The 26,995-nt window shown below is 30.8% G+C and overlaps 3 protein-coding genes across 6 annotated transcripts; 1 reads left to right on the top strand and 2 right to left on the bottom strand.

Moving 5' to 3' along the window:
- The first annotated feature begins 863 nt into the window (after positions 1–863).
- On the top strand, positions 864–9,791 carry LOC141456004 (uncharacterized). 3 transcript variants are annotated; one of them, XM_074131565.1, is made up of 6 exons: positions 864–1,262; positions 2,078–2,286; positions 2,570–2,744; positions 3,355–3,438; positions 4,166–4,334; positions 5,819–9,791. In XM_074131565.1, exons 1-6 carry the CDS (start codon positions 1,236–1,238, stop codon positions 6,691–6,693), a joined length of 1,539 nt encoding a protein of 512 aa, XP_073987666.1. In that variant the 5' UTR covers positions 864–1,235; the 3' UTR covers positions 6,694–9,791. The 3 variants fall into 3 exon arrangements, with proteins under 3 accessions (XP_073987666.1, XP_073987667.1, XP_073987668.1); XM_074131566.1 differs by lacking the exon at positions 864–1,262 and adding an exon at positions 1,410–1,562; XM_074131567.1 differs by lacking the exon at positions 864–1,262 and adding an exon at positions 1,718–1,824.
- On the bottom strand, positions 9,617–16,327 carry tctn (tectonic). 2 transcript variants are annotated; one of them, XM_074131561.1, is made up of 6 exons: positions 15,962–16,327; positions 15,201–15,434; positions 14,937–15,102; positions 14,250–14,449; positions 12,292–12,837; positions 9,617–10,818 (listed from the first exon to the last, which is right to left on the bottom strand). In XM_074131561.1, exons 1-6 carry the CDS (start codon positions 16,325–16,327, stop codon positions 10,321–10,323), a joined length of 2,010 nt encoding a protein of 669 aa, XP_073987662.1. In that variant the 3' UTR covers positions 9,617–10,320. The 2 variants fall into 2 exon arrangements, with proteins under 2 accessions (XP_073987662.1, XP_073987663.1); XM_074131562.1 differs by having other exon boundaries at positions 10,705–10,744.
- On the bottom strand, positions 16,294–17,344 carry B9d2 (B9 domain-containing protein 2). Its single transcript, XM_074131570.1, has 4 exons — positions 17,185–17,344; positions 16,993–17,118; positions 16,778–16,912; positions 16,294–16,527 (listed from the first exon to the last, which is right to left on the bottom strand). Exons 1-4 carry the CDS (start codon positions 17,270–17,272, stop codon positions 16,346–16,348), a joined length of 531 nt encoding a protein of 176 aa, XP_073987671.1. The 5' UTR covers positions 17,273–17,344; the 3' UTR covers positions 16,294–16,345.
- Between the last annotated feature and the right edge of the window lie 9,651 nt (positions 17,345–26,995).

Raw genomic sequence — 26,995 nt, 5'->3', positions numbered from 1 at the left:
AATCAGCTTAATATGCTAAAGTTTATGTTCAATCTAATTTCATCATCATCCACTCTAGATTTTTCTTAGCTTGGGCCTACATAACTTTTAAACTACCAACTTCTTTAAACTTGGTTAAATATAGACTCATACAGTCTCATGACAAAGTACATATTACATTACACTTCATTCTTAATGATTTTAAATAAATTGGATGGTTTATAGCACCCTTATTTTAAGCTTTAAAAACCTTAAGGATGAAATTGGAAGAGTTCTGGTTTATATCTTTATTTCTATTAATGGAAAATGATCGTCACTGTCAAAGCCATAGAAGAACAACCACTTCGTCGGTGATCTTTCAGCAACCTGAAACACGGTCACTCTTACGAGCTATGCAATAAATATGTGTGATTACACCCTTTACAAATCACATTATTCTATAGATTAATATTTAGACAAGCTTGAGTTTCTCTTCTAAGATATATGTAGCTCCAAAATCACTTTTAATAAATGGGTTAAATACATCATCTCTACTTATTAAATGTCGGAAGAAATGATATACCTAAGGTGATGTAGACCGTAGACCTTATTTCTTTTTTGGAATAGACAATATATTAAGTTCAAAGGATTTTGTTGCTGAAGCCAAATATTTCAATAAGAATGCCAGCTCATGTTCTTCTTTAAAAATTCTATTTATGGAAAATGGGTAGACCACTTTTTTTTATTTTATTATGTTTAATTTTCCTTCCTTAATTTATTAAACAATGTACAAATACGTTGATCCTACAAGGTTAGGAGTGATCCTTCGATCTACAGAAAAAAACAAATGACTGCTGATATCGAATGGAGGAGGGACACAGCACCATACAGGGAGGTTCCATACATCCAAAACCAGCTGATTAATGTGATTTGCATGGCATGCTGCATCTTTAACACTGATAATTTTATTATACTTTATGGAAGCCTGAGTTCTTACAGCTCATTAATTTTTATATTGCTCGTATTCATGTTACATTACAAGTTGGACAGTTCTGTCTTAAAGAAAAAAAAAATCTGGCGTTTGGTTCAATATGAGAAGGTTATAAAGACCAAATGATCAAATATTTATTTTTTTGAAAACTTACTAATTTTTCGTGGTTATTGTTTCAAATTTTTAAAGTGAGAACAATGTGTTGTGATTTTTCGTTCCTCAGTAATCATCCTGGAGAAACTAAATAATATTTTAATTGATTTTAATTTTTTAATTTTGTTCTATAATGTCTGTGAAAGTTAAAACTTGTGAAGTAAGTATTAACTTTTCGTGATCCTTGTGGTTTATTAATTACTTTTAAGAATTCTGATTATCTTTGATAATTTGTGGAGCAAAGAGGATCCAACCACGTATGCAATTGCCTTTCTTAAACATTTGAGATTTTGCTTTATGTTCAAGTTGTTGGGCAAACATATGGGATTTTCCTGACAAAATTATTAAACAGTTACGATGTATTCAGTTAAATAATTATTTTTCTAATAAAAAAGTTGATAATGGATTATGATTAATGGCAGGAAGAATTGCCCTATGTAAACCAAATTAAAGTCTTAAGGTGACTTTTTGATTAACTTTCAAGTTAAATTTAATATAAAATTCTTATTTGAATAAGTATTTAGTAAAAATAATCGTATTTGGAGTTTTTAATACCACACCAGGTATTCTAAGTGTATTAAGGCGGAATAGTTTTAATTAAATTTTAAAATTAGGATATATCACATGTATTAATTAAATTAATCAGCGCCATAATAATATGAACATATATATATTCAAAGTGTCACTCTAACTTGCAAAAGTCTAGAAATAATTGTCAGAAGGTAGGATCGAAATTCTGCTATCATTGATACTGACTTCCAAAACTTTTTCATTTGTCGGTGATATATGATTTAGTTGGTCTCTTTATAGAATATCTAAATCACATACCTCCCGATAAACTTTCTAGTTGTAGTTTGTAACTTAACCAGTAATATCAAATTTACTTGATGCAACATTTGTTGTAGTTGTAAATACGACTAATGAAGTAAAAAAAAAAATTAATATGTAGTTTGTAATTTTTGTTTTGTATTTTAGGGATGTGGATGTCGTTGTCAAAATTGCCATGATCAGTCTGGTTTGCATTTACATTTGGAAATTGAAAACTTAAAACAACAACTTTTAGAAAGAGAGAATCATATACTAACGATGGAAACAAATTTTCTAAAAGAAGCTGATAAATTTCCAAATGGTGAAATGGCAGCTCTTTCTGAAGAACTTTTAACTTGGCAGGATAAGTATTCTAGGTAGATTTCTCACTATTTAGACAATTTTAAACTATAAAGATAATGATGACTGTGCTACAACAGATCCCATTTCGGGGAGTGTAGGGCCTGTCCTGTTAAAATCCCCTGTTTTAATATTTTGATAATTTTTTAAAGTAAGCATTATTTTAATATTTCTTAAAAAATTATTAATACTTAAAAACGATGGCATAAAAAAAATATTGAAGCCTAATAAAAAAAACTTTTTTCTCTTCATAAAAGTTTTTTAATATTTTTATAAAAAGGATGTATTTTTTTTTTATAGGTTATATGAAGCTCACAAGAGGGTGCAGAAGGTAAATCAAAATTTAGAAGACAAATTGCTTAGGATTGTGGACAAATGTGAAACTGAAAAGAATGCCTTAACAACCGAAGTTTCTAACTTAACTAGACGTTTAGTAGATGAAAAATACAATGTAGCTCGCTTACAAGAGGAAAACGTAAGTACATGTTCTCTGCTCAGTTGTATTTATTTTACGGATAAATTTTAAAAATGTAAAATAATTTTTCAACTATTCCAATCTCTGACCTAAATATTCCTCTCGTTTCTGAAATAGCCCAATCTCGACACATAAAACTCCACTCAAGTCTAGACAGTTATTAACTCTCTGGTCCACAATATGTCCACTAGAATACTTCCTTCAAATTCAAATCGCAAACTAAGGTGGAGGTGGCCACGCGACCATTTCAACACATAACGCCGAACTCCTAGGAGGTTGCTGCGTAAGTTTGCCAACCTCACGAACTAACGACTTCCATCACTGGATGGTCGTCCATTCCACTCATGTCTCAGGGTGCACATGCATGTGCGCGTGTATATGTATTTGCACTATTTCCTTATCTCTCATCTCTTTGCTTGTACATTGATTCATATTGATACTGTTCATATTGAAATGTGATGAGAGGAGAAAATAAAAAAGAGATACTGAAAAAAATATCTTTAGTATTTATCCTTTATGTAATCAAATTGTGGTTAGCAGTCTTCATCATACATAGAAGAATTATAATAATGTCCTCTTTAAAAGAACTTATATAATGCTTATTTTGTAGGAAAGATATAGGAACGATGTAAATCTTGCTATCCAACTGTTGCAGTGTAAGCCTTCGAATTTTGTTTCGCAGAAGTATGATTCTGTAAGTATGATTCTTGTTACATCTAGTATATTAAGATATTTTTGAAATTATATAGACTGTTTACGGATTAATCAGGTTTAATAAAGATGTTCCATGTTAGATGCGTAGAGTTACTTTATTAGAATTGCTGACATAGCTAAGACATTCAAGAATCAGTTACAAACAAGTATCTTTATTCGAACAAAAACATTACTCTTTGAGTGAATTGAATGATTGTATGAAAAGTTAGATTTTGGGGGTTCTCCTGTACCCAATTAGTCACCGCTTCAGACCCCCGTGTTTTTGTGAGAATTTTAGGTTGGAATACTTTTGAAGTGTTTAACTGTGATATCTCAGAAAAAAAACCGAGTTTTTAAAAGAAGTCAAAAGTTTACTTACTTCTTCGAATATAACAGTTATTGGGAATCCACATTTCAAACTTATTTGTGCTGAGTTATATGGATCACCCTACGACCAAAAGAAGTATTTTATTGAAGTAAATATGAACAGTCTGTAGCGAATGTGAGATATGTATGAGAAATAAAGAGGTACTTGATAAGGTTTAAGAATATAACAATAGTAGTGAGCTGAAGTTGATTCTTGATAAATGTCTAACATACACTGTGAGTGTGCTTCTAAATTTATAATTTAAATTAAGAAAGTATTAAGTTGAATTTTTTCGGATTAACTTAATTAAGCAAATCCACATAAATTATTGTGTACAGTAAAAGTTAATTAAATGTTCTAGCTCCCCAGCGAAATGCAACAAAAAGTTAGGTCGTATATTTCAAGTAAAAGGAGACAATCAGATGGTAATGGCAACGTACAAGCTAAAGCTGAAATGAAAACAATTAAAGTACCTATACCAACTTATCCTCCCACGGCCATGGTTTATTCTATTAATAAAGGAACATTAGGTATGTAAAAGCATGATTATTGTTTGCAATTTTTGTAAACAAAAACAGAATAAATAATAGTGGGTATTTTTTTAATTTCGCAAGTTAATTTTTACATATATAAATTTTGTAGCTTCAGAATTTAGAGAAGTTCATTTTGTGTAGTAATAGTACAATCGTACGATTGTATGTCGTATGTCGGCAAACTTGGCAGTACACCAAGGTTGCGTTTAGTCAGGAACCATTCGCTTAACAAATATTATAAAGGCTATTTAGATTTAGCTTTCTTTACACAATAAGTAAATATAATAGTAAATATAATAAGTCCCAGAGGAGTACAGAAAAAAAAAAGAATACAAAAGCTTTGTCGTTAGATTCTCTAAAAGTTGGGTAAAAATATCCTACGCCTCCGTGACCCAGAGAGTCTATTGTTGCAAAACTTTTTCGGTTCAATTGATGGCTATTTATAAACTTACATTAACAAAATCACGTGATTTTGCTTTGTACACTATTTTTGCTCTACTCCATTACGCCATTCCATTTAGTCAAATTGTCAAAATTTTAATTACCCAAAAAAGATGAAATTATCCAAGTCTAGTCGATTAATAGCATAATCTCTTGGCATGAATGAGAATCTTAAGATGTTGAATGATAAGATGTAAAGCAGATATTCATTGGAGTTCATGATAAAACCAATTTCTACTTTTTAGTATACGGCAAACAGTAGTTTCGGGAGGGGCTATAAAATTACTGTAAGTCGTTTAAGTAGTTTAATCATTTTAAGGTTTCTTTAGTGAGAAATATAGGAGAGTAACGAGTAAAGTCTGCTGTTATTCTGATTGTTCCATGCAGGAAAGTAGGTCTGCTCTTGATGGAATAGCCAGGATCTTCCAGGCTAAGAACTTTGGTACAATTAATTACCTCTTGTAGTGTGGTAGGAAGATTACCAAGACGTGTTGATCTTCAGGATATTCAAGGTTTTAAGCAAGCTATAGTGGTTCTCCAAATTAGTGGAAAATGTAGGAGGAATCTAGTCTTGGCGAGAAGAGCAAGGTAAACTCTTCGAGGTACCCGTACATGCCAGGAAAAATATGGTATTGACCACCTGGCTTAAAGGTTTATGGAAGGATAGGGCATGGAGACGCCGAGTTCCTTCCCTCTTGCAAAATTAAATGCTTTAAAATGTTTCAAGATGGTCGGTGCTAAGGAGAACAAAAGCCACTTTAGGCTTATATCTTATGCCTCTTAGTTTTTTTTCCCTTGTGTTTTTAGAAAACAGCCAAGGGATGTCTCTTAGTTATTTCTAACATTTGCCTAGAAACAAATATTTTAGATGCACTGTACTCTTAATACAAAGGACCACTGCATTGCCATATACTAATTATACTGTTATGTAATCTCATCTACCCCATAATATTAAGTTTTTTTTTTAAAGAATAATATGGATATCTTTGAATGCATTGCTATTCTAATTTTATGTTATTTATTTTTTAATCATTTTAAAGATAAAGACGTAAACAATTGTGAAGAAAAATCAAATCAATCAGGACCTGTGGACATCGTGTCAGCTGCAATTATGGCAAAAATTTTGGAGGAACGAGAAAAGGAGAGGGCTCAAACTAAACACTGTGACACATGTACTTGTTCAAAAACGAAATGTTCAAAAACAACCCAGACGTGTGGTGAACCAGATAAATGTATCGTAAATATTGCACCAGTTAATAAAGTTCTCAAGTTAGGAGTATCAAGTGTGACTTCTATGTCCTTAAGAAATAGACCATTTGATCGGGATAAACTTAGCCATAGTTCAATAGTGACGTCAGAAAGAGAATTAAAAGCTGAAACTAATAAACTTTCTTGTGACGGTTGGGATAATGATTCCGAAAATATAGTTTCTTTTAAAAATAGAAGTAAACCTTCTAATGTTGTAGAAAGTGTGGTTGAGGGTATTCTGGTGAATATTGATTCCATGGAAAATACTTCATTAAATAGTGTTACTAGTGAATCAAGTTCATCAAGTTGGCAAAGTAAACTGGGAAATGGTAATAACTGTTCCGCACAACCGCCCAACAAAACTGAAAACAATTTAACAGATGTTGCTAGTGATCTAATTTCATTTGATAAACCAGTATCCAAACAGACTGAAACCGAACAACGAATTACGGGCCCAAGACATTGTTCAGTACGCATGCAACTTGGTACAAATAATATTTTATTGGATAATGTTGTCGATCCATTTACTCCGGTCTTGTATAAAAGTAAACAAACTGACCCTCTTGTACACTCCACAAGATCGAGATCCGATTCTAGCAATTCTAGTGGCGATGAACGTGTAACGTGTGTAAAGAAAACGGCTTTTCGTACTGAAACGGAAATTTAAGAAATATTAGGCTGGGAAAAATTGCCCAATTCCCTTATACTACTTCTGCTTGAGAAAGAGAGAAAACGAATATCTCTTATTATTTATTAAGGCTTCCCCTCTGTCATTCTTCCAACAATTTAAAATGGTTGTGTAATAAAAACCTTATAGTTAATTCTAAAATTTGTTGTAAAACTACATTCTATTAAGTAAGAAGTAATTTTAAGTTTTAAATTTAATTATCTCATATTTTTGTTTAATTGGGACAATTATTTTATTAGTTTTAAAAAATGATTATTGTAATGGCTAAAAATTTTATTTTGTATTATATTACCTTAAGAAGTGCTTGTCTTCCTTTATAAAATTTAATATTTATGTCTGTAATAGTATGACATATTTTGTGATAACGATAAAACTGAAAATTACTCTTCACTAATATGAAAATTCCTTAACCTCTTTTAAACATTTAGATGTTTTAGTACAACCATCTGTCACAAAAGTGCCTGTTTCCTTGTATTTCCAATATTCCTACTTCACTGTTGAAGAATCGTTAAAGTAATAAAATAAAAAAATTAACCCCTTCTCAATTCAAATTGAATTAGATTCAAAATTTTATTCATATCAGTTTTTTTTTTTACTGTAATTTCAGGAAGTAATAATTTGAACTCTTTATTAAAAATTATTTTCTGGCTTTTTTTCTCTTTGTAAGTTTGTGATGTTTTGTTTATTCAAAAACAAAAAAAAACAAACAAAAGATTTGTAAAATAACGGTACTAGTAAGAATCTTAGGAAAATACAGTTCCACTATTTGTTAAGTAATAGTTTAATTTAATTAATTAAACTATTTAAAAAGATTCTTGTAAAAGCTTTTCAAGACACATTCAGAAAACAGTTTATGAAATCCCAATAGTTGTTTTTAGATCAAACTAATATCTACCATTTTATTAAGTTATAGTTTCTTTTCTTTAGTTCAATTTGTATGTATGTTGAAGATTTTAAAATAAGTAATAATTGGGTCTTAGGAAGAAGAGTTCATACTCTCTTAATCTCTGTCTTTAATCTTTAAAAGTTATTTTAGAGCTGCTCATACGATTTCTTGCTGATTCCTTGCTTCATTCTTGACATACTTCTAGTATGATACTTTCATAAAAATTGTAAAGTAAAGACATTTAAAATAATTATTTTGAATTGTTTATAGGTTTCACCGGGGTTGAAAATTAGCTATTATTATAATTATTATATTGTTTCATTTTTCTCGGCTAATTAGCGAGAATAACTAAGAACACTTGACCTGAGGGAGGTAATATTATTTTATTTCCTTATCCAAAAGATATGGTATGTTGATGTATGAGTCTGTTTCAGTGTTTCACAATTTTTGCAATTCTAACTCAAAAGCAGTGCCATTGAATTAGCTAACGTTTAAGGTGGCCAGACATCCCGGATTAGTAGTGAAATATCCCTAGTTTTTTGACTATCTGTTTTTTTTTTTTTTCTAAATAAACCAGGGAATTTTCTTCATTTAGCCCAAATCACTCAAGTTGCTTACAATTTTGGGCAGTAAATACTCATAACTATACCAGTAAGGACCTTTGAAAAATAAGCAGTAATTTCTGTAGGAAATGTTTTGCTGTTTCAATTTTCTTAAAAGGGATATTTCAGAATTTCCTCAAAAGTGCCATTTCAGTGATTTATGTCGCTGTTCTAGCTTGTATCGTTAATGAGAATTTAACGAGTTGCAAGAATTTGAATGAAAACAATTGGAAATTGTCAAAAAGAGGACGTAGTGTGAGTGTACGCACTATTTTGTTTATTTTTTGTTTCATTCTTACCATACTTATTATGTGTGTGTTGCTTCGATACTCAGAAAGTGCCACCGCTTATTTCTTTTTTCTTTCTAAAAAATAATTTTGTGTCAAATCTGACTCTTTGCTTCTTATCCTCCCAAAATACTAAAAATAAAGCGTCCCAGGGTTGATGTTCAAAAAATCAGGTCACTTTTATTATGCTATTTAAAAATTCATAATAATAAAATTTTTCGTTATTAGAATCAGCTCGTTATCCAAAACACACTTAAAAAATAAAAACTAGTCCTCTAAACAGGTTTTCATTATATCTTGCTTAATTAGAGATTATTTATAATTACTAATTACTTATATTTTAATGTTTGGATATCATTTTGATAATAAGTTCCTTATTCAAATATGAGAGTAATTTCAATGTATTCTATGTTTGCGAGTTAATAAAAAACAAAAAAACCGATCCTTGTTTTTTAATAGAATTTTGAATTCACTCATGATTCTGTTATTTATTAAATTTTGTTAGCTTCAATTTTTTGTTGTTAATTGATTAATATTTCTACAATTAATGATCTTTGCACTTTGGGTTCATAATATTTGGAACTATCGATTATTTTGTTACAATTGTTACCAATGAAATTGTTATTGTTACTTATTAAGATTAATGATTTGTTTAGATATATTTTTTTTAAAATTATTTTATTAGTTATTATTAAAAAGAAATTTTGAATAACTCGGTATCAGCTTTCGCTAAATTTTTAGAAAATTACTACAAGTAATATATAAGACCATTTTCTTGTGAAAGAATTCAAATGCAGTCAAAAGAAATGCACAATTATGAATCAACGCAATTGTAGCCTGGTCCAAAGTCTTGAGAAAGTTCCAACTGGTAACGATATTTGGTGAACAAAATAAATTGTCTTTTTAAGTTATAGAGAAAGAAAAGGATAAAATTACCTGCCAAAAAAAAAAAAAAAAAAAATCATAAAATATAAACAAAAACCATAAGAAATAGATATTTTTCTTTTACTGGATAGTTTTTAAACAGTTCAATCAGGGAATTTTTCACTGTTTTCTGAATGAGCCAGTTTCTGAAATTATATGTGATTTCAATTAAAATTATGTCATTTAAGCATGTATTTGTGATATATTTGTTTTAAATTACATTAACTCACCAGTATATACCAAATATTAATGTATGATTTTATTTTTTTCTTTGTAAATAATTTGCTTGTTGTATGTTGATTTTTGCCGGTAGTCATGGTTTTGTTGGTAACTGTATTACTTGCTTGCAATAAAAGTTAAACACATATTTTATTTAACTTAGATTGTTTTAATAATTCACTACTACTCAAAATATCTTATGGTAGTTAGTTATAAAAAGGCCTAGTTATTTTTGAGTTTTTTGATTTACTTATGTAAGAAACGTTTCGCACAAAGAGTTGATCTTCCATGTTGTATTCTCAATTTTAACATTTTTAAAATGGTCTTAAGTATATGACATTCTAGGGTTTAAGTGTTGCTGGCATGATGCGCGATATACCTGGATTAATAGTATTACCCTATCATTTACTATTTATTTCGAAAACAATGAGATAATTGTTTTTATTTTTTTCATTTACGCAATAAACAATGTGTGAAGATTCTATGCTAGTCTAAGAAAAACATCTCAGGCTTTAATGAAATTACTATATTAAAGAATTAATAATTAGTTTTGAATACTGGTAAATTTATACAATCAAGTGAAACAAATTTAGTTTACAATAAAAGAATATAAAAAATAATCCGGTAAATGCAAACTAAGCTAAACATTAAGTACATTTTGTAATATTTTACTTAAGTTATTCAAACATTAACAGCAAACAGTTAAAAGCATACTAATTATCATAAAGAAACTGAACTCTAGTCTATTTGCTGATGCTGTAAAAGGATAAAAAAAATCAGATGGTAATTTAATTTTTATTATCGGAGGTTTGGCAAATTTGCTTACAGCCTTTTGGGATACATCTGTAAATGTTACAGAAGTAGATATCTTAAATAAACAGCCACCTCTGTCTCCATTGGCACACATTAAATTGGATGTATAAGTCTTTGCTAGAACACCAATTATTTTGGCCTGTGGCTTAGCCATAGGACCGTAATAAGAATAAAGAACATGATAACTTATACCACTGATCAGAGTTGGACAGCGAGCTCTCTTAAAGTCATATTCAAGCGGTGTTTCTATTAAAATTGGTACCCATTCTTTTAAAACATCAGGAACTGGATTTCCTTGACTGGAAATCAAAACATTCAATTGTTGAGGATTCGAGGCATTAATTTTGTGTCCATTAAGCAAGACATTCCAAACCTACAAAAACGTGAAAGAAATAAATCTTTTAACAACATTCTTTAGTACACTTCGAAGGATGTCTTAAGCACATCTTGAAAAGCATTCTTTTATTGTTTAGAGTTAGTATACGCAATATATACATATATTAATATAAGGCGTGTCAACATCTGAGGTTATTGGGGCCCGAAGTTTTTTTTAGTCCCGGCCTCCAGACAGTGTTCTCTCGTTACAGACATCGCTGTTTATCACCGGATAGTGAGCTGTAGGAAGCTCCTAGGAAGAGAATATCTAAGGGCCAGCAGTAGGATTCGGATTCGCAAAAAAAAAATTAATTAAATGAAAGCGCCCTTTAGATCTGACGGTAAGAAGTTTCCATGAGAACAATCGTCTTCAATTGTACCTTGGACATGCTAAACAACCCATCAATTGAGCTTCTGCCTGTAAGTGGCCCAAATCATTTCTATGTGTCTTTAAAAGAAGCGAAGGAAATGAAATTCCATTTAACATACGTTTAAGAAACTAATAGAGGAATGGTAACTTTGAGATCTGTTGTTATTCTGATAGTTCAGAATTAACTGGCTTTCTGGAGATGGAACTTGGATATAAGATTTTAAAAAGGAGTCCTATGGCTCTTAGGAGGAGGTCACAATCTTCTAGGCTGAGATTATTGATATAATTAAATGCTGCTGCCTGTCGGCAATTTTTGGGCTAGTAAAGCTGCGCTCAAGGCTATGGGCGTGGGAGATTAATATCTGCCGGATAGAAGTGTCAGCTCTAGTCTAAATGATTTAAAAAAAGAAAGGGAATAGCGGAATATCTTCCCTTCATTAAGTGGGTAGTAGAAATGCTGATTTTACACGCTTTATGAGTCATCTACGCAAAAATTGTGGTAGAAGTAAGAAACGTTTTTTAACACTAAATAAACTGTGTTAAAGTATATGTTTCATGTATTTAATGTATTTTGAGGGAGGATTTCTCTGAAGGAAGGCTTAGAAGTTTTTAGGAGATGCAAGGAAATCAGGATTATCTTACACATAGTAGGCAAGCCAAAGTTTTGCTTCAGGGGATAGTCTTTATGGTTTTAAGAGAGGTAGATAAGAGCCGCATTAGGCTGAAGCCTCTCGCTGTAGGCGTTAAAGCAACGTAAAGTAGATTGTAAATTAATCACCCATTTTCAAGAGCTGTTTAAGGACCTTTGATCAATCAGATATCGTAGAGGGGGCGAAAATATACTTTGATATTAACATTTTTTAGTGTTATGATTTAGTGGCAGCACGAGGTATTTGAATAGGACGTTTCCCACTTACCAATCCAAGCTTCACAGCCACTATAGAAATATCCGCTCCCTCTGGTGATTATGTGCCATAATTTAATGTTTTAAACACAAAACACAAGACAAACCAAGCGGTATTCCAGTTCAAGATACATGCTATTTCACAAAAAATGTTTAAGAAGTTTTTTTTTTCAAAAAGTTTAATAAATAATAAGTACCTGTTCATGAAGAGCTTCACAGCTTTTGGTAAAATTTACCATTTCTAATTTAATCGTGCACTGCGATAGCATATTGTGATTGAACATTACATGTATCCTTCCGTCACACAAGCCACTTTTACTTCCTTTTGGAAAACTCAACCATTGTTTTCCTTCATTGTTGATATACACTCTTTCTTCTAGTTTATCACCAACTTTATTCTTAACAAGATTACCAGTTATAACTGGTTTACCATCTATGTAACCTGGTGTTCCACTTCTTTCAAAGATATTACTTTCATTTTTGGCCCATTCAAATGTTACCTTATATTCCTGCTTAAATGCGACATTTAAATAAATATTATGTAAAGTTATTGTACATTGAGCTTCCTTTATTCCGGATGTACCATTATGTCTGATTACATATTGGACCGATTTAATAGTATTTCTGCATAAATTTGAAGTATGGTCGTAAATTGGTTCTGGAATTTGCTTAGTTTCTAAACATCCATTGCCATCCACACACAATATTGTTGATATTGTAACCAAATGTTCTTCAGAAATAGCCTAAAAAAGAAACTTTTATGAAGGATTAAATTACCTAAAATTCCTCAGCAATTTTGATTTGAAATAATCTGATGCGAACACTTTCTCTAACTACAATTCTCGAGCTGATAACTTATAGGTGCATTTTAACACGCTCAAAACGTCCTAAACGAATTTTCCCGTAAAAAAGATTGAGCAGAAACTTTTAATATAAATACAAAGTTGAAAGAAAACTTAGAAAATATTTTTGAAAAAATCTCCGATACGAAAAAAATCCATTGAGTAATGTGATGTTTCAGGTAACTATGGAATTTTCTTTAAGATATTCATTTTGGAATCTAATCTAGACATTTAACAACCCTTCAAATTGTAATACAATCAGGGCCGTACATTTTACTGAAAAGATTCTTTAGAGGAAAGAATATCTACCCCTTTACTAACAGTCCTTTTATTTTCCTGATTAGGGCTAAAAACGTTTTTCACCAACACTACTACATGAGAGTACATAGTTTAAAGAAAATACTTAAAGCTATTTTTTAAGAAAATCTCATAGAAATAAATAAACCTTTTCGTAAAATGTTACTTCATCACATTCAGTAAAATGTAAAACTTAGTAAATATAGTAAAGTATAAGTATTTTACTTTATTTTATTTTTATTTTTTTGAGATATTTTTTCACATCGAATTCGAAAATGTGACACGATTGCAATTTTGTTTTCTACCTAGTAACAGAAAAAAAAAAAAAAAAAACTATTTGACATAATTACAAAATTTGAGTATGAGTATAGCCACACCTATTTCTTACTACAACTCTGAAGGTTTTGTACAACAAAAAGACTTTTGAGGGAAGTGCGACTGCCGAAACCCTTCCTTAAAATCAATTTCCGTCTCTGCTACTGAAGTACCTGCTTCAGCTAAGCTCTTAAAATTTACGCTTTCTGTGGTATGCGTCAACTTAAAAACTGACAGTAGATATTATGGTTCTGTTTATGGACATTTAACATTAATTCTAATGTTCTCAAATAATGCCTTAACAAATTCGTGCGAAGAGCATAAAACTGAAACCGTGTAACCAAAAGTCGGCCTTAAGCTTTATTTAATTTAACTTTTTACTCCATCACTTCGACAATTTCGGTTCCATAAATTTTCCAATAAATCTCACATTTAAATAGAGGTGAATTGACTGACTACAAAACCCACATACTTTGCAACAAACAAAATTATTGGGATCTCTTTGGATTATCAATATTGTTATTGTTGCTGCCATCTGTAAAATTTAGCATTGCGTTTGCGATGCAATTAGAAGAGATTCAGCTCTGTAACCTTAAATTAATGACCGGGATCATACCGTTAAACTGCAGAAGATTCCAGGTATGTGAGCACACATAAAGACATACCACATGTAGATTCAGAACTTATGATTAGGAACATACCTCTAAATTTGAAATATTAACTAGCAATGGATTTGAAATGAGTGTAGTATTAATTAATTTGGCAGCATTCAGTGCATTATTGTTTTCACAAGATTTTCTGGAGGCTGGCGATTGAACAAGACAAACACTTTCAAAGTTTTCCAGATATTTAATAATTCGCATATCTTCACACATTCTTGAATAAATAGAAATAGGAAAAGCTGAAAAAAATGAATAAATCTTAAATATTGTGATTTATATTATTACGTTGTAAAAAAAAAAAATCTTCCTAACTTGTTATATTTTATTTGGTCCTTAATAGCAGAAATGATTTTTTTAATTCTGACTGGTGTCGAATATTCATCCATCTTTAGAGCTTGATTTTCAAGAATTTGACTTCCACTCTCAGTGGTTCTGTCGCATGCTCTACTTGTTGTTACGCAGCGCATAGACTAAGCAAGTATGAAAAACAATTGTAAATAAATTTATGAAACCATCCTAAAGAGCTAGTCACCGAAAATGGATGAAAATCTGACACAGATCAGAATCAAATAAAACAAACGTGTTTTGGCTGATTAAAATCAACTTACATAGCATCGTAAAATTAAAGCCTATGAAAGCTGTTTTTTTTGTTTATTTTAAACTCTTTTAACTTTTGTGTTTATACTCATGACTTGAATCTAATGACAGAAAATAATTATATATTACCTATTGTTGTTAGTGAGCCTGGATTATTAAATCTCCAAATGGGTACACCAAACTTATAATGATGGTCATTGCGAAATATATACATTTCATTTGATTGCAATAAAGTCCAAAGAAAATGTTTTCGTCTCTTCCAAATTTTATTGAAAGCAGAAAATGTTGATAAAATCTATAACATTAAACGAATTTAGTTTCTTAAAGTATTATTACATAAAATTATATTAAATTGTAAAAGAAGTATAAAGTTCGACAGTAAAATGACCTTACTTTTTGATTTCTATAATGCAATCGTTCTGGAAGATTATCTTGTGCAATGCACAATAAACCTTTGTCTTCCTTTAAAACTTTATAACTGGTATTGTTCTTATAAAGAAATTTGGGAGAATAACAAAGACCAGTATGATGCGCATGAAATGAGTCCGGGAAGCAGGTGGTGAATACATTTTTGTCATCTTCACTGCAATCATTATCACAGCAACAATTAATGTCGCATTCTCCAACCTAAAACAGTAATTCCTACTGTGATTTCATTGAGGTGAAAATATTTTGTAATTCAGTTTCTTAATTAATTAATTTTGTCTTTTTTCAACTTTTTAGGTTTTTTTTTTATTTCACTTTTCAACGGCAGAATCTTTCAAAAGTGGCTTTTGAAGTTAGAAAAGGTGAAATTAAGATAAAATTTTAAATAGTTTAAATTTGTCACGTCACTACTTTCTTAGAATATTTTAGTGACCGCTTTAGAAGAAAAGAAGATATCGTGATCAGTACTAGAAGATGTTCACTACATGCTGGTCTGCATGAAATCAGAAGAGTACGTTGAAAGTGTTTTGAATAACTGTTGTTTTTTAAAAATGGATTTAAATGTTAGGGTGAAAAGTGGCAATGGAAAAAGTATAAAAAGGAAAACATCTGAAGTCTTAATTTCTCAATATTTATGAGCACTAATCGAGTTATACATATGTATCCAAATCCTAAGGATTCTTATTTCATATAATAGTTACTTAATAAGCAATATTACTTTAACTCACGGAAAAATCACAATTGCATCCACTCAGTTTACTTTCTTCTTTTGGAGGTGAGGTCGTAGTCGGCATAGATGTAGTAACTTCAAATACCATTGATGTAGTAGGAGTCTGACTGCCGACTGAGGAATCTATTGTTCTTGATGATGTTTCATCAGTGTCCATTAAATAAGAAGTTTCACTTGTATTCAGTGCTTCGATGACTGATATATTTTGAAACAGAGGCACTTCGCTAATCGTAATATTTTCTTCTTCAACATCACTTATATTAAATATCGTAATATTAGTACTTTCGAGTGAAGTACACTGATGTAAGTAAGATATAATAATAATCAAAATTAGTTTTTTAATTCTTTTAGTCACAGGTAACATATCGATTCTCAATTAAATTTAATAAGTTTCTACACCGTACTTTTGAAAATTTTTCTGAATCAAATTGAATTCAATTTCAACGGATCCCATTGGTTCAGTACAAAGTCTGTAACGATCAAGACCATTGAAAATTATATCAGGATTTCGTAACTGTGGTCCACCTCCAATAAAATATTCAGAAAATTTATCGTAGAGTTTGCCTGAAATAAGAAGAAAAAACTCATTTTAACAACATTTACTTTAGTCCATTATGATTAAACGTTGTGAGATATTAACTAGTCTTGATGTGTACATGGTTTTCTAAACATTAATGCAATTCTAGTGACCAAGATTAAGATATAGAGAGCAAATATTCTCTAGGAATGAGGGAGACATTATGTTTTGTTAATTCTTCTCCTATTAACTTTTAATATATTATTTATAGAATAAATATGTTTAAAAAATCAGTACCAACGGGTTTCCACGTAGAACATGTCACTAAATGGGATCCAGGGGTTGTTGGGATAAAGCAATAGCCATAACCACAAATCTCGCTTCGTCCGAACTCGTCATAATGATAAACTTGTAGATAAAGTTTTGGCCAGCCTATAAATTGTAAAAAAAGGTGTAGAGTTATAAAATAACATACTTTAATTAATTTTTCATCGCATGTCAGTAATACCTACCAGGTATTCCTTTGGTCGCAAAATGAACATCAATAGGATGACACCAATATGTCATTTCATCATAACCTGGATTGTCTACTTGGGTCTGTCCCTCTTTCAACCCAGATATTAGTTGCCATCCAGCACCTGTAGAAATCATATCATTAAAAAGGTCTTTTGCTCATTAAAAAAAACAAAATCTAATTATTGTACCTGCATGTATTCCCCATTTACAAAATAAACTTTTATGTCGAAAATTTCTCGCACCAATTATTTGTCCAATAATATATAGTTCTGCCATTCACTGCGTAGACTTAGAAATAACTACAAGCAATATGATAAAAAATTCACATTGTTTTGAGGGTTGAAACTATGGCAACCTAAATGTAAACAATATTTTCAGCAGGTGTATTTCTCTACCTATTTTGTTCTGTTAAAAATCACTCTCTTCATATTATCTGTTAATCCATCCATGTATAAATAATTTCTTGTTTAAATTATGAATTTAACATAACTTTGAAATATTATAAAAGTCAAACGTTGGCAGATTCCATTCATCATTATTATTGCACTAGTTTTTTTACTTATAAATTATAAGTAAATTCTCTCTTTCATTATTTAAAGTGCTATCTAACAAAAAAAATAAAAAATAAAAAAAAATAATTATAAAATAAAAAAATAATTATAATCATAAAATATTAGATTTTAGTGTAATATTCTTTTTAATTTTTTTCTAAATGAGTTTGAACATTTCTAAATTAAGATTTTCAATATTAAAAGTTGAATATTTTTAAAAATTATCATGAAAATGTTTTTCTAAAATTAAAATTAAAAAAGCTTCAAGAATGTTTAAAATTGAACTGTACTTATAAATTCATTTTAATTTTGTAACAGTTTATTACAACTTGTGTAAATCTCTAAGATAACTGGTCCATTTATTACGTAACTAAACACTGAATTTAATTTAATAATTAATCTGAGTAGAGTCTGTAGCGCTTAAGAGTAAATTTTCTTTTTTTTTTTAGAGAATCGGAGAAATAAGGCGCTTCAGAGGATGCGGAACCATTAAAGAAAAGAAAAATCCATGTTGAAAGTATGACTATGTTTCCATTTACATGTCGACAATAGTAATAATGAATTAATAATTGTCTTTATAAGACAATAAAAATTTGCAATATAACTGGTTTCTCTGCAATAGCAAATTTAATGATCTAATGCAGTTGAACATTCAGAGATGGCGTTGGTGTATCTAATTCAGTTAACACATCTTTTCAAAGTTTTTTGTTTCACAGTTAACGTGTTTTATTTATTTATTTATTTATTTTTCTCATTTTTCCCTTTGTTCATGTTTACATTGCCACTTCCTCTGCATTCGAACTTCCCTACGAACAAGGTGTTCCTATACAATGCAAGTGCCGACTCTGGAGCACAGTGAAAACATAGCATCACAAGATTATTTTAAGCTACGTTATGTCTTGTTAACTAATAATTTTCAAATTTGGCGTGAAACAGTAACCACTGAGGCCAACAGAACATAAAAAAATTGGAAAAAATCTGGTTAAACCTCAACTAATACTTCTAACTGTAGTTACAAATTTTTCAAACATAGAATTTATAATCAACATTAAGTTGCTTTGACACAAATGTGACTGTAGCATACATTATGGACGTTTGTGGAATGTTTTTAAAATTATTTTTAGCAATAAAGAATGGTCTTGAATATGATTACTTTTTCTCCAGCTGCCATACCTAGACCCCTTCAAATTTAAATCTAATTCCTTCTTTTAACGATCCATAAATAAATCTTTTCAAAAAGCTAGCGACTAAAATAGATTTATGTACATATACAGACGTTCCACGTTCAAATATAAAATCAAAGGAGTCGTTTTCGAGAAATTCCGAATGATTTTCTTCAAAATTGGACGTGGCAAAATATGCCGCATCGCTGCAAGGATTTAGATAAGCTTACTTCCATCCATTTTCATTAATATTGACCACTTTACTTACCACTTGCTATTCAATGATATGCTTTTTCAGGGTAAGTATTTACAAACAAGGATTCTTTTATCCCATTTAATTCATTGGGGATAAATTCTTGTTGCTTCATTTTCATATTAGAGAAGAATAAGTTCATTCACTAGCTTGTATTATCTCAATAAGTACATATGAATAAAACTTCTAATTCCAAACAACAGAGAAGATTATCAATTCACTTTGCGAGCACAATAGATTTGGGTTCTTTAGTCGTCATTTATTTCTTCTCCCTTCAAATAAAGATTAGACTGCAAACAAGCTAATGTTAAAAGCTTTTTATTTATTTTATTGTTGCAGTAGATTTATTGCATTCATTTAATTTATTTAACGAAACTGCCTACTATGATTAACGTGGATGATTTTAACCATCTGCAGCTATCTAAGGAAAAATTGTGCAAAATCATTTACAGTGATATTTAAACAAAGAGAAAAAAGTTCAAAGTTGTCGCCAGCCTAAAGCTAGGGTTGCCAAATTTTTCGTTTTCTCAGATATTACTCTAATATACTCAGATATTATTCTAATTATTAACATATCTAACCTAGTTGAGGATCGTAATTAACATATGACAAGGTAGTGAACTTATTATTTTATAATGAATTATTTTCAATGATCACTCATGATGTGGGGATTTATAAAACTGGAGTCCAAAAGTGGGATGTAACATCTATTTCAATTTATCACTCTGCCTTAGTTGATACTACATCACATCATTACATTTTGATGGATGGAATATTATCTGCGCAGTAAAATTTTACAGGTATAACGAGAAAGTAGCATATATCTTCCTGGCCCTATTGTAATAATCGATCACTACTTAGCTGATTAGAAGTAGTAGATATTGTTAGGCATATCATACTTCCCATTTTCAACAAGACTATCCCGTTTTGAAGGTACGGTATCGGCTAACGTGTCAAATTACTCGTATGTTTAATTATACATTATAGAATACCAGTACATCTGCACTCGTTGAGTGGATAATAATAATAAGAAAGAGATGAAATGTCTGAATCAACAGTAAAACTTATACTGCGCTGCGAATTCAACCGTGAACTAAGCTGTACTGGATTGAATACTTCTATGTAACAAAACAAAAAAATTTAAAAAAGTTCATGATGGTGATAAATATCGAGCTTTTCAATAACATTGTTACGTCCAGTTGGGTAACTTTTTTTTGAGAAGAAAAAGACCATTAATTTTTCAGGCAGTTTCTTTTCCCTTTACAAAATACAATGTAATGTTATCACAAAATTTACATTTAAAATCATCTTTTCTTTTTTTTATCTTTTACAAATTATCGTCTTTCTATTAAGTTGGTAATTGTCTTCTCAGGTTTTAGCCGTCGTCGGTTTTTGTTTTCTATGAGAGGTGTAGTCCAGCCTCGTAAGTACTTAGTTCTCTAGAAATTTCATTGCGAGTACTTCCAGCTTTCTGTGGTTTTGTTTGTTCCTTATGAACTACGGAACTTCGACTGCAGTACACAGACTTTATTTTCGAAAATTTGCCGCTTATTCGGTGAAGCCTTTTTAAACATAATGCGTTCGCATTCTTCACTTAAGACTGAAAAACACATTCCGCATGAGCCTGTTAAAGTATAGTAGATTTGTCAGAAAGAAGAAGAAACGGTACTTACAAACATTAAGATTAGAGAACTATTTTAGAAACAGACATCTGATGGATTCAGGGAGTCAAGTAATTAATCTTGACGTAAAGCAAATATTATTGTTATCGTAAAAAAAAGAAGAAGAAACAAAACTCAAATAATCCGTCACAGTCGAAATAAATTTAGAAAGGAAAAAAAGGTAGATACATGTTGTACCTTCCAACGTTTTTGCAACCATTAGGTTGATGGCCCAATGATAGTTCTACGTGGAATCCGGTTGTTTTGCATTTTTCAAAAGTCTAGGATCACCGCCTCTAGCAGGCAATTACTTCCCCGGTCAGAGATCCCACTCCGAGCTCTCCCTTATATCCGCACTTCTCCTTAAGTTAACAGTAAAAATTTTGATCAATCGGAGAAAGCGCATCTCAGCAGTCTTCAGGTTTCAGCGGGTGGCCGTAGTTAGTGTTCATACTTCTGAATAACTGAACAGTAGAACTTGCGAGTGCCATGGCCTTAAAAAAACTTAAGCTGGGTTCTTCAAATGTAGCGCTTTGCCTAAGAACTCTTTTGATGATTCCGCACATTGATTGAAACCGCTGCTTAGCCGAACATCAAAATGAAAGATCTGACATCTTCAAAAATAATCGAAGGTGCAATCTTGTTCTGTGGTGTCGCTAGTTTCAACTAAGATTTTTGAACCTAACTGGCGACATACCTTTAAAGGTAATTACTTTGCTTTGCCTACTAAATATCCCGATCCAATACAAAAGATCTCCAGTTTGAGGCCAACACACTAAAAACTATTCTAGTCTCCAAGACCTCATCATCAGCAAACATAATATCATTGTTTCTAGGGCCATTACATGGAATATATCGCTCAGACCTGATTGCTAATCTCGGATAAGGTCATCTAGACTATAACATAGACAGAGCAAGTGATAGTGTATAACATGGACGAGCACTACACTTTCACAGGTTGCAAGTAAAGAATATTTAAATCATTATTATTTAATTTATTTCTTTTAGTGGTCCCTGTTGAAAGTAGCAAGTGTCCCATTTGAGTTATACGTTAGTACACTTCCACGTGGCACTGCTCTTAAGTATTTCCATTTCCCTGTACAGTACATTCCAATCGAATATACTAACGATCTCAAAACAGATAGATAATAAAAGATAGACGCTAAATAAAGTAATGATTACGATGTAGGGAAATTAGACTTAAGCATAGACGAGACATGAGACAATGTTTATGTTTATACTCAAACAAAAATAACTCTAGGAATGATTAAAAAAAATTCTTAAATCGTAATTATTCAATCTAGCATTGCAGAGCTGTTTTAGTTAAAACTATTTAAAAACTCGTTCTCGCACTATTTGTGTAATAATTCCTTAAATAACAAAAGTTTCTTGTTAATAAACTTTGTATTTACTTTACCGAAATTAGTTCTGAGATTAGTTTCACAGGTGAATAAATATTAAGCTGAGTGACGAATATTACTAGCTATACTCCTGCCTTCGACTTCACATCGCAAAACTTAACTGATTAATAAATCTAAACTAGAAGACGATAATGAACAAATTCTGAAGTAGAAGGCTCTCTATTTGTAGAGAAAAGTTGTGCTTGTTTTTCCAAAGAAAACAAAAGATTTAAATTTTGTTTTAATTAACAGTTAATTAAAAATTCCGGGATGAATTTATGTCACCATCATAGGTCAGACAATAGCAAATTATAAAGCTTTGTAATTAATTACAGAAAGAAATATAATAAGGCCAGTGGTTTTCCTATTGCAGCGCACATTCACAATTACAAAAACAACTTCTTACAATCTTTGTAATTATAGATATTTTCTAAATATTATAAAACTTACGGAAAAGTGGTTCGGCCATTTCAATGAATTGGTAGACGCGAGGAAATCTAAAGTGACGCATCTCTAATAACTCCTTGTCATAAATTTGCCTAAAGCAGCTCTCTAATTCCAATTGGGCCTTACATGTATTTGATATACATATTTACATACAGTTAAAAAGAATACTAACTCTTCCATTTTGTTATATTCTTTTGCAAGGCAAGGATAGGCAGCATCATTCAGCTCTTTCATCAGTTACTCAAAATATAGATCTCATATGAAACCCAAATTGTTTTCCTTAGTGCAAAACAAACTTTATTAGCACAAATGAAAATAATATTGGAATATGAATTATGTACATAAAACTGGCAACCTTCACAAACAAACAAAAAAATGATAATAAATAAAAATAATAATAATACCAGAATGTGATGTAACAAGAGAAAATATTTCTTTACCTACAGTCGTTTCTTATTTTATGGCCAGAAACTAGACTACATAGCTGGCCAGTCCTATTTACGATTGATCCCTAATTCCGTATCCTCTCTAAGTCACCTATAAGATATTTATGGTACCTATAAAAAGAGATGATCTTTTATTTTTACCTCTTTCATTTGTAAACACAGGTTTTGTTGGGTTACAAATCAAGACGTTCCTAACAAAAAACAGGAACTATCGTAATTATTTTCCATGGTCATCTTAAAAGTAAAGTAATCGTGAAAAAAATATGAAAAACTAGAAATATCTGGTATATTCTTGCCATATTTTTAATCTTAGTGGATTTATGTAAATGCTGTAACAGTAAATTGTACTGAAGAACACTCTAGCGGATAGCCTAGTATGGCAGTTCCTCGTGAAATCACCTAAAAATTAAATTTAAAGGATAATAATAAATTTAATTTAAATTTGAAATAAGGTGAAAGTGATGAGTATTCGTAATATTAGAAGTAATATTAAGATAATTAAGAGAATATTGAGAGACCTCGTTAGAAATAGTTTAAAAATTAGGTGAAACCATTTCTCTAAAGCAACTGCTATAAACCTGGTTGATAAATTTTGTTTTAAATTTTAGTTGCCTAAGCAAAGAAAATTTACAAGATTAGAGAGAATTTTTTTATTTTTGAGGCGTTTCTGATTACATTTGATGTCCTCTTCGATCTCTCTTTCTGTCATAGTACCAGCTATGTGTGATTTTAACGTTTCTATTTACACTATTAAGGCGATAAAAAAAATTTAAATGCTTACAATTATGTTAATCGTTAAAAATAAATAAATTATTAAAGAAAAATATTTTCCTAAAAAAAATATAATTTAAGTAAAACGTATTTAATAGAGTAATAAACATTACAAATACTTATTTTGAAAACAAATAGACCATTAGAATTAATGATAATGGCAATGATAACGATCTGCCTATTATCGTTAAGCGAAATAACCGCTTTAGAGGGCGGTCAGTTATCCGATCATTAACAATTTGATGATAACATTGAATTAGTTATTATTCAGATTCTAACTTAGATGACTAAAGTAAATCAGACAAATTTATTTTAAACTAATTGGATGAGTGATTAGATTAAATTAATATTTTCTGCAACAACTAGTGTAAGCAAGAAGGACGATTTGGAGCAAGGTCAGCGTTCCGCTTTTATATTCATGGAAAAAAACGAACAATTTAATTCCATTACTTTTGTACACCTTTCCATTTCTTTCCAATCTTCTTCATATTCTGAAACTTCATCTTTTCATGGTATCTTTATTTACTAGAAAGTGTATTTGCCTTAGTTTTCTGATTATTAGTTAGCTTTCTTATTCATAGCAATCTGGCTATCTGGCCATCTCCTTATAACATTTCCAACTTTCTAATTTGGGATGCCATCTGTGGAATATCACGGGAGGCATTGCGGAACAGGGCGCATGGGACAATCAGCAAATGATTATATCTGAACTCTCCGGAGTTTTTTGAACTGAGTGTGCGCCATTTTCAGAACATAATTAGAGTTACTGAGAGTAGGGAGTGTTTATTTCTTTCTGTCGCCTTTGCTTCCAAGAACTTCGCTGGAGAACTAGAGTAGTTTCTTCATTAGCGTTTGCTCTTAGCTTGATGCTCAAGGAGTGATCTCAGCAGATAGTTGGTGATGTTTTTTCAAGCCTAAAAGTTTACTTCTTAATACTTCTTTTTATTTATATAGTTTGTTAAAATTAAAGACAACAAACAAGAGAGTTCGAAATTATCAAAAGTTAATTAATCTGTGCTTTAAGATTTTACTTTAATTTTGATTCATTCTCTTAATGGATCTAATGTGGATTGCTGAAATTCTCTTGTAAATCTAAGAAGAAGAAGAAGAAAAGAAGAAGAAGGTAGTAGAAGCATATAAATTATAACTGCAAGAACTCACTTTATGTGCACGTTGGATGTTCCTCAAAAGAGAAAGAACACTCCTCCATTATTAATAAAGGCAAACATAAAGCAACAACGTTCTACAAGTTAATGTCATTTTTTATTTGCACTATAAGATGATGGTCTTGAACATAGTCAGCACAAGTTGTACAAGGTGAATAAATTAAACAGAAGACTCCCTGTTCTCCACTCTGTACCTTTATTTTTATTGTTTTGTAATTTTAATTCGCGCTTTGTCATTAATTTCGTTTAACTTATAATTTTGTGGTCTTTAAGAAATCTTATTCCACAGGAAAAAATGTACTGTCTAAAACATTTATTTGTTAATTTTTATTATTTTTATGTTCTGCTTTAGAACCTGAAACAACGATCCCTTCAGTTTTAGTGTGATACCAACTCTAAAATGTTGCCGCTGTTTAGTCTATTGTTCAGATATACGTCACATTAAGACATCACTTTCATTCTTACTGAAATCTTGTATTATTTTTGTTACTTTTTACAGAAACAATGATTAAGTGAAGGAAATTATGCTGTAAAAGGAATCTTGAAGATAGTTTTTTCTTTATTGGAAAGCTTTGAAAATAAGTGAACTGGGATGTAGATAGTTTAGAAAATGGGTGATGGTTTTATCAATGGAATTATTACGTCATACCGTATGCAGCATATATCCAGTAATGGCCAGTCAGTTCAGCCTTTAAAACGAAGTCAGTGTTAATTATCCATTATAATTTCATCTAAATGGAAAGATCTATGATTCCCGACTCTCTGTGAATAGTTGGAACACATACTGTAGGGGATCAGAAACACTCGTGACCATATTTGAAAACTCTTCAAATATTTTATTTATTTATTAAATAAAATATTAAACATTGAATTAAAATACTTTAAAGATTTATTTTGCCATCTCGCATCACATAACCCAGATCTAACAACATCAGATCATCGCCTTTACAGATCATTGACTCATTTCCTTCAGAACCGGTGATTCAACAATTTGGAGAAAGTAGTTCGCAAATAAATTATTCTGAATATGGTCGACATGGGATTTTACAGTTCAAATATGAGTAACTGTGGTAGAAAATTGAGAACTGTCTTTTAGATATTAGCATATTAAATAAATAAATATTAGTTATTAAAAAAATACAAAGAAATTAAAAAAATTCTACATTTTTTAATGTCCTGTTGATAAAAGCTCATACCCTGATCGATGGCTAGCTCTTCTTTACAATATCCAAGAACTTACCCTCTAGTGGTTTTTGCGGTATGATTTCCTTTGAAGCTATAAGACAGGATGCTGAGAAGCCAATTTCTCTTCTTCCTAATGCAGCCTTCACAGGGGCTCTAAATCAATGAATCCTGTGAAGTGAAGAACCTATTGTTCTGATCAATTTTCTAACCAGTCTCCTTTGGTTCCCAAGAGTCAAGGGAATCATATTGCAAATAATGATTACAACGAAATGCGAGTATCTTCCTGAATCGGCCAAAACTTAGGAACTGAGCTTCTCAGAGAAGCAAACCGTACTCTAGGTACTAGTCTTTGTTACCTCTTCTTGACCAACAAACAAAATTAAGGGAGAAATATGAGCAAGGAATGAATAGCTACCTCCTGCCTTTTTCAGAGATTTATTTTTTTTGATGAATTTGTTATGGACGCATTATTTTTTTCTTACTGTAAAAGAAATAAAAAAATAGACCATAAAAATACGTTTGCATACAAGTTTTTAAAAAAACTGATGCTACTATTCTGGTGGTGAATTTTTTTTTTTGCATAAAAATATTAATTTTTTGTTTGCTTTTTAAATTCCTGCCGTAATTGGTGCAGTAATTTCTCAAGCAGGTTGAATGGGATCTGTGATAAGAGAATGTTGTTCAAACAGTAACCAACAGAGAGCAGTGTCAACAGTCTGTATACTTTAGGAACAGAGGGCAGTTCAGAGTCAGCATGGACTCACTATTTGTGAAGATAGGACAAGTGTGGGCCCTTGTGTTATGTGGCCCAACTATAGCAGCTTTAACTATTAGTGTCGAGTTAGCACAAAACTAAGTTTGCCACTTCAATTTATATCGTAGCCTCATATTATTTCCATTTATTATTGTTAAGCTAATCTATTATTGTAATTTTTACAAGCTTTGTATTTTTAGTC

This window comes from Rhodnius prolixus, unplaced genomic scaffold, assembly GCF_049639745.1.
Source record: "Rhodnius prolixus isolate KJV_2025 unplaced genomic scaffold, Rpr scaffold_4, whole genome shotgun sequence".
Taxonomy (NCBI): domain Eukaryota; kingdom Metazoa; phylum Arthropoda; class Insecta; order Hemiptera; family Reduviidae; genus Rhodnius; species Rhodnius prolixus.
The sequence above is the reverse complement of the archived record's forward strand: the minus strand, read 5'-3'. Positions and strand labels throughout refer to the sequence as shown.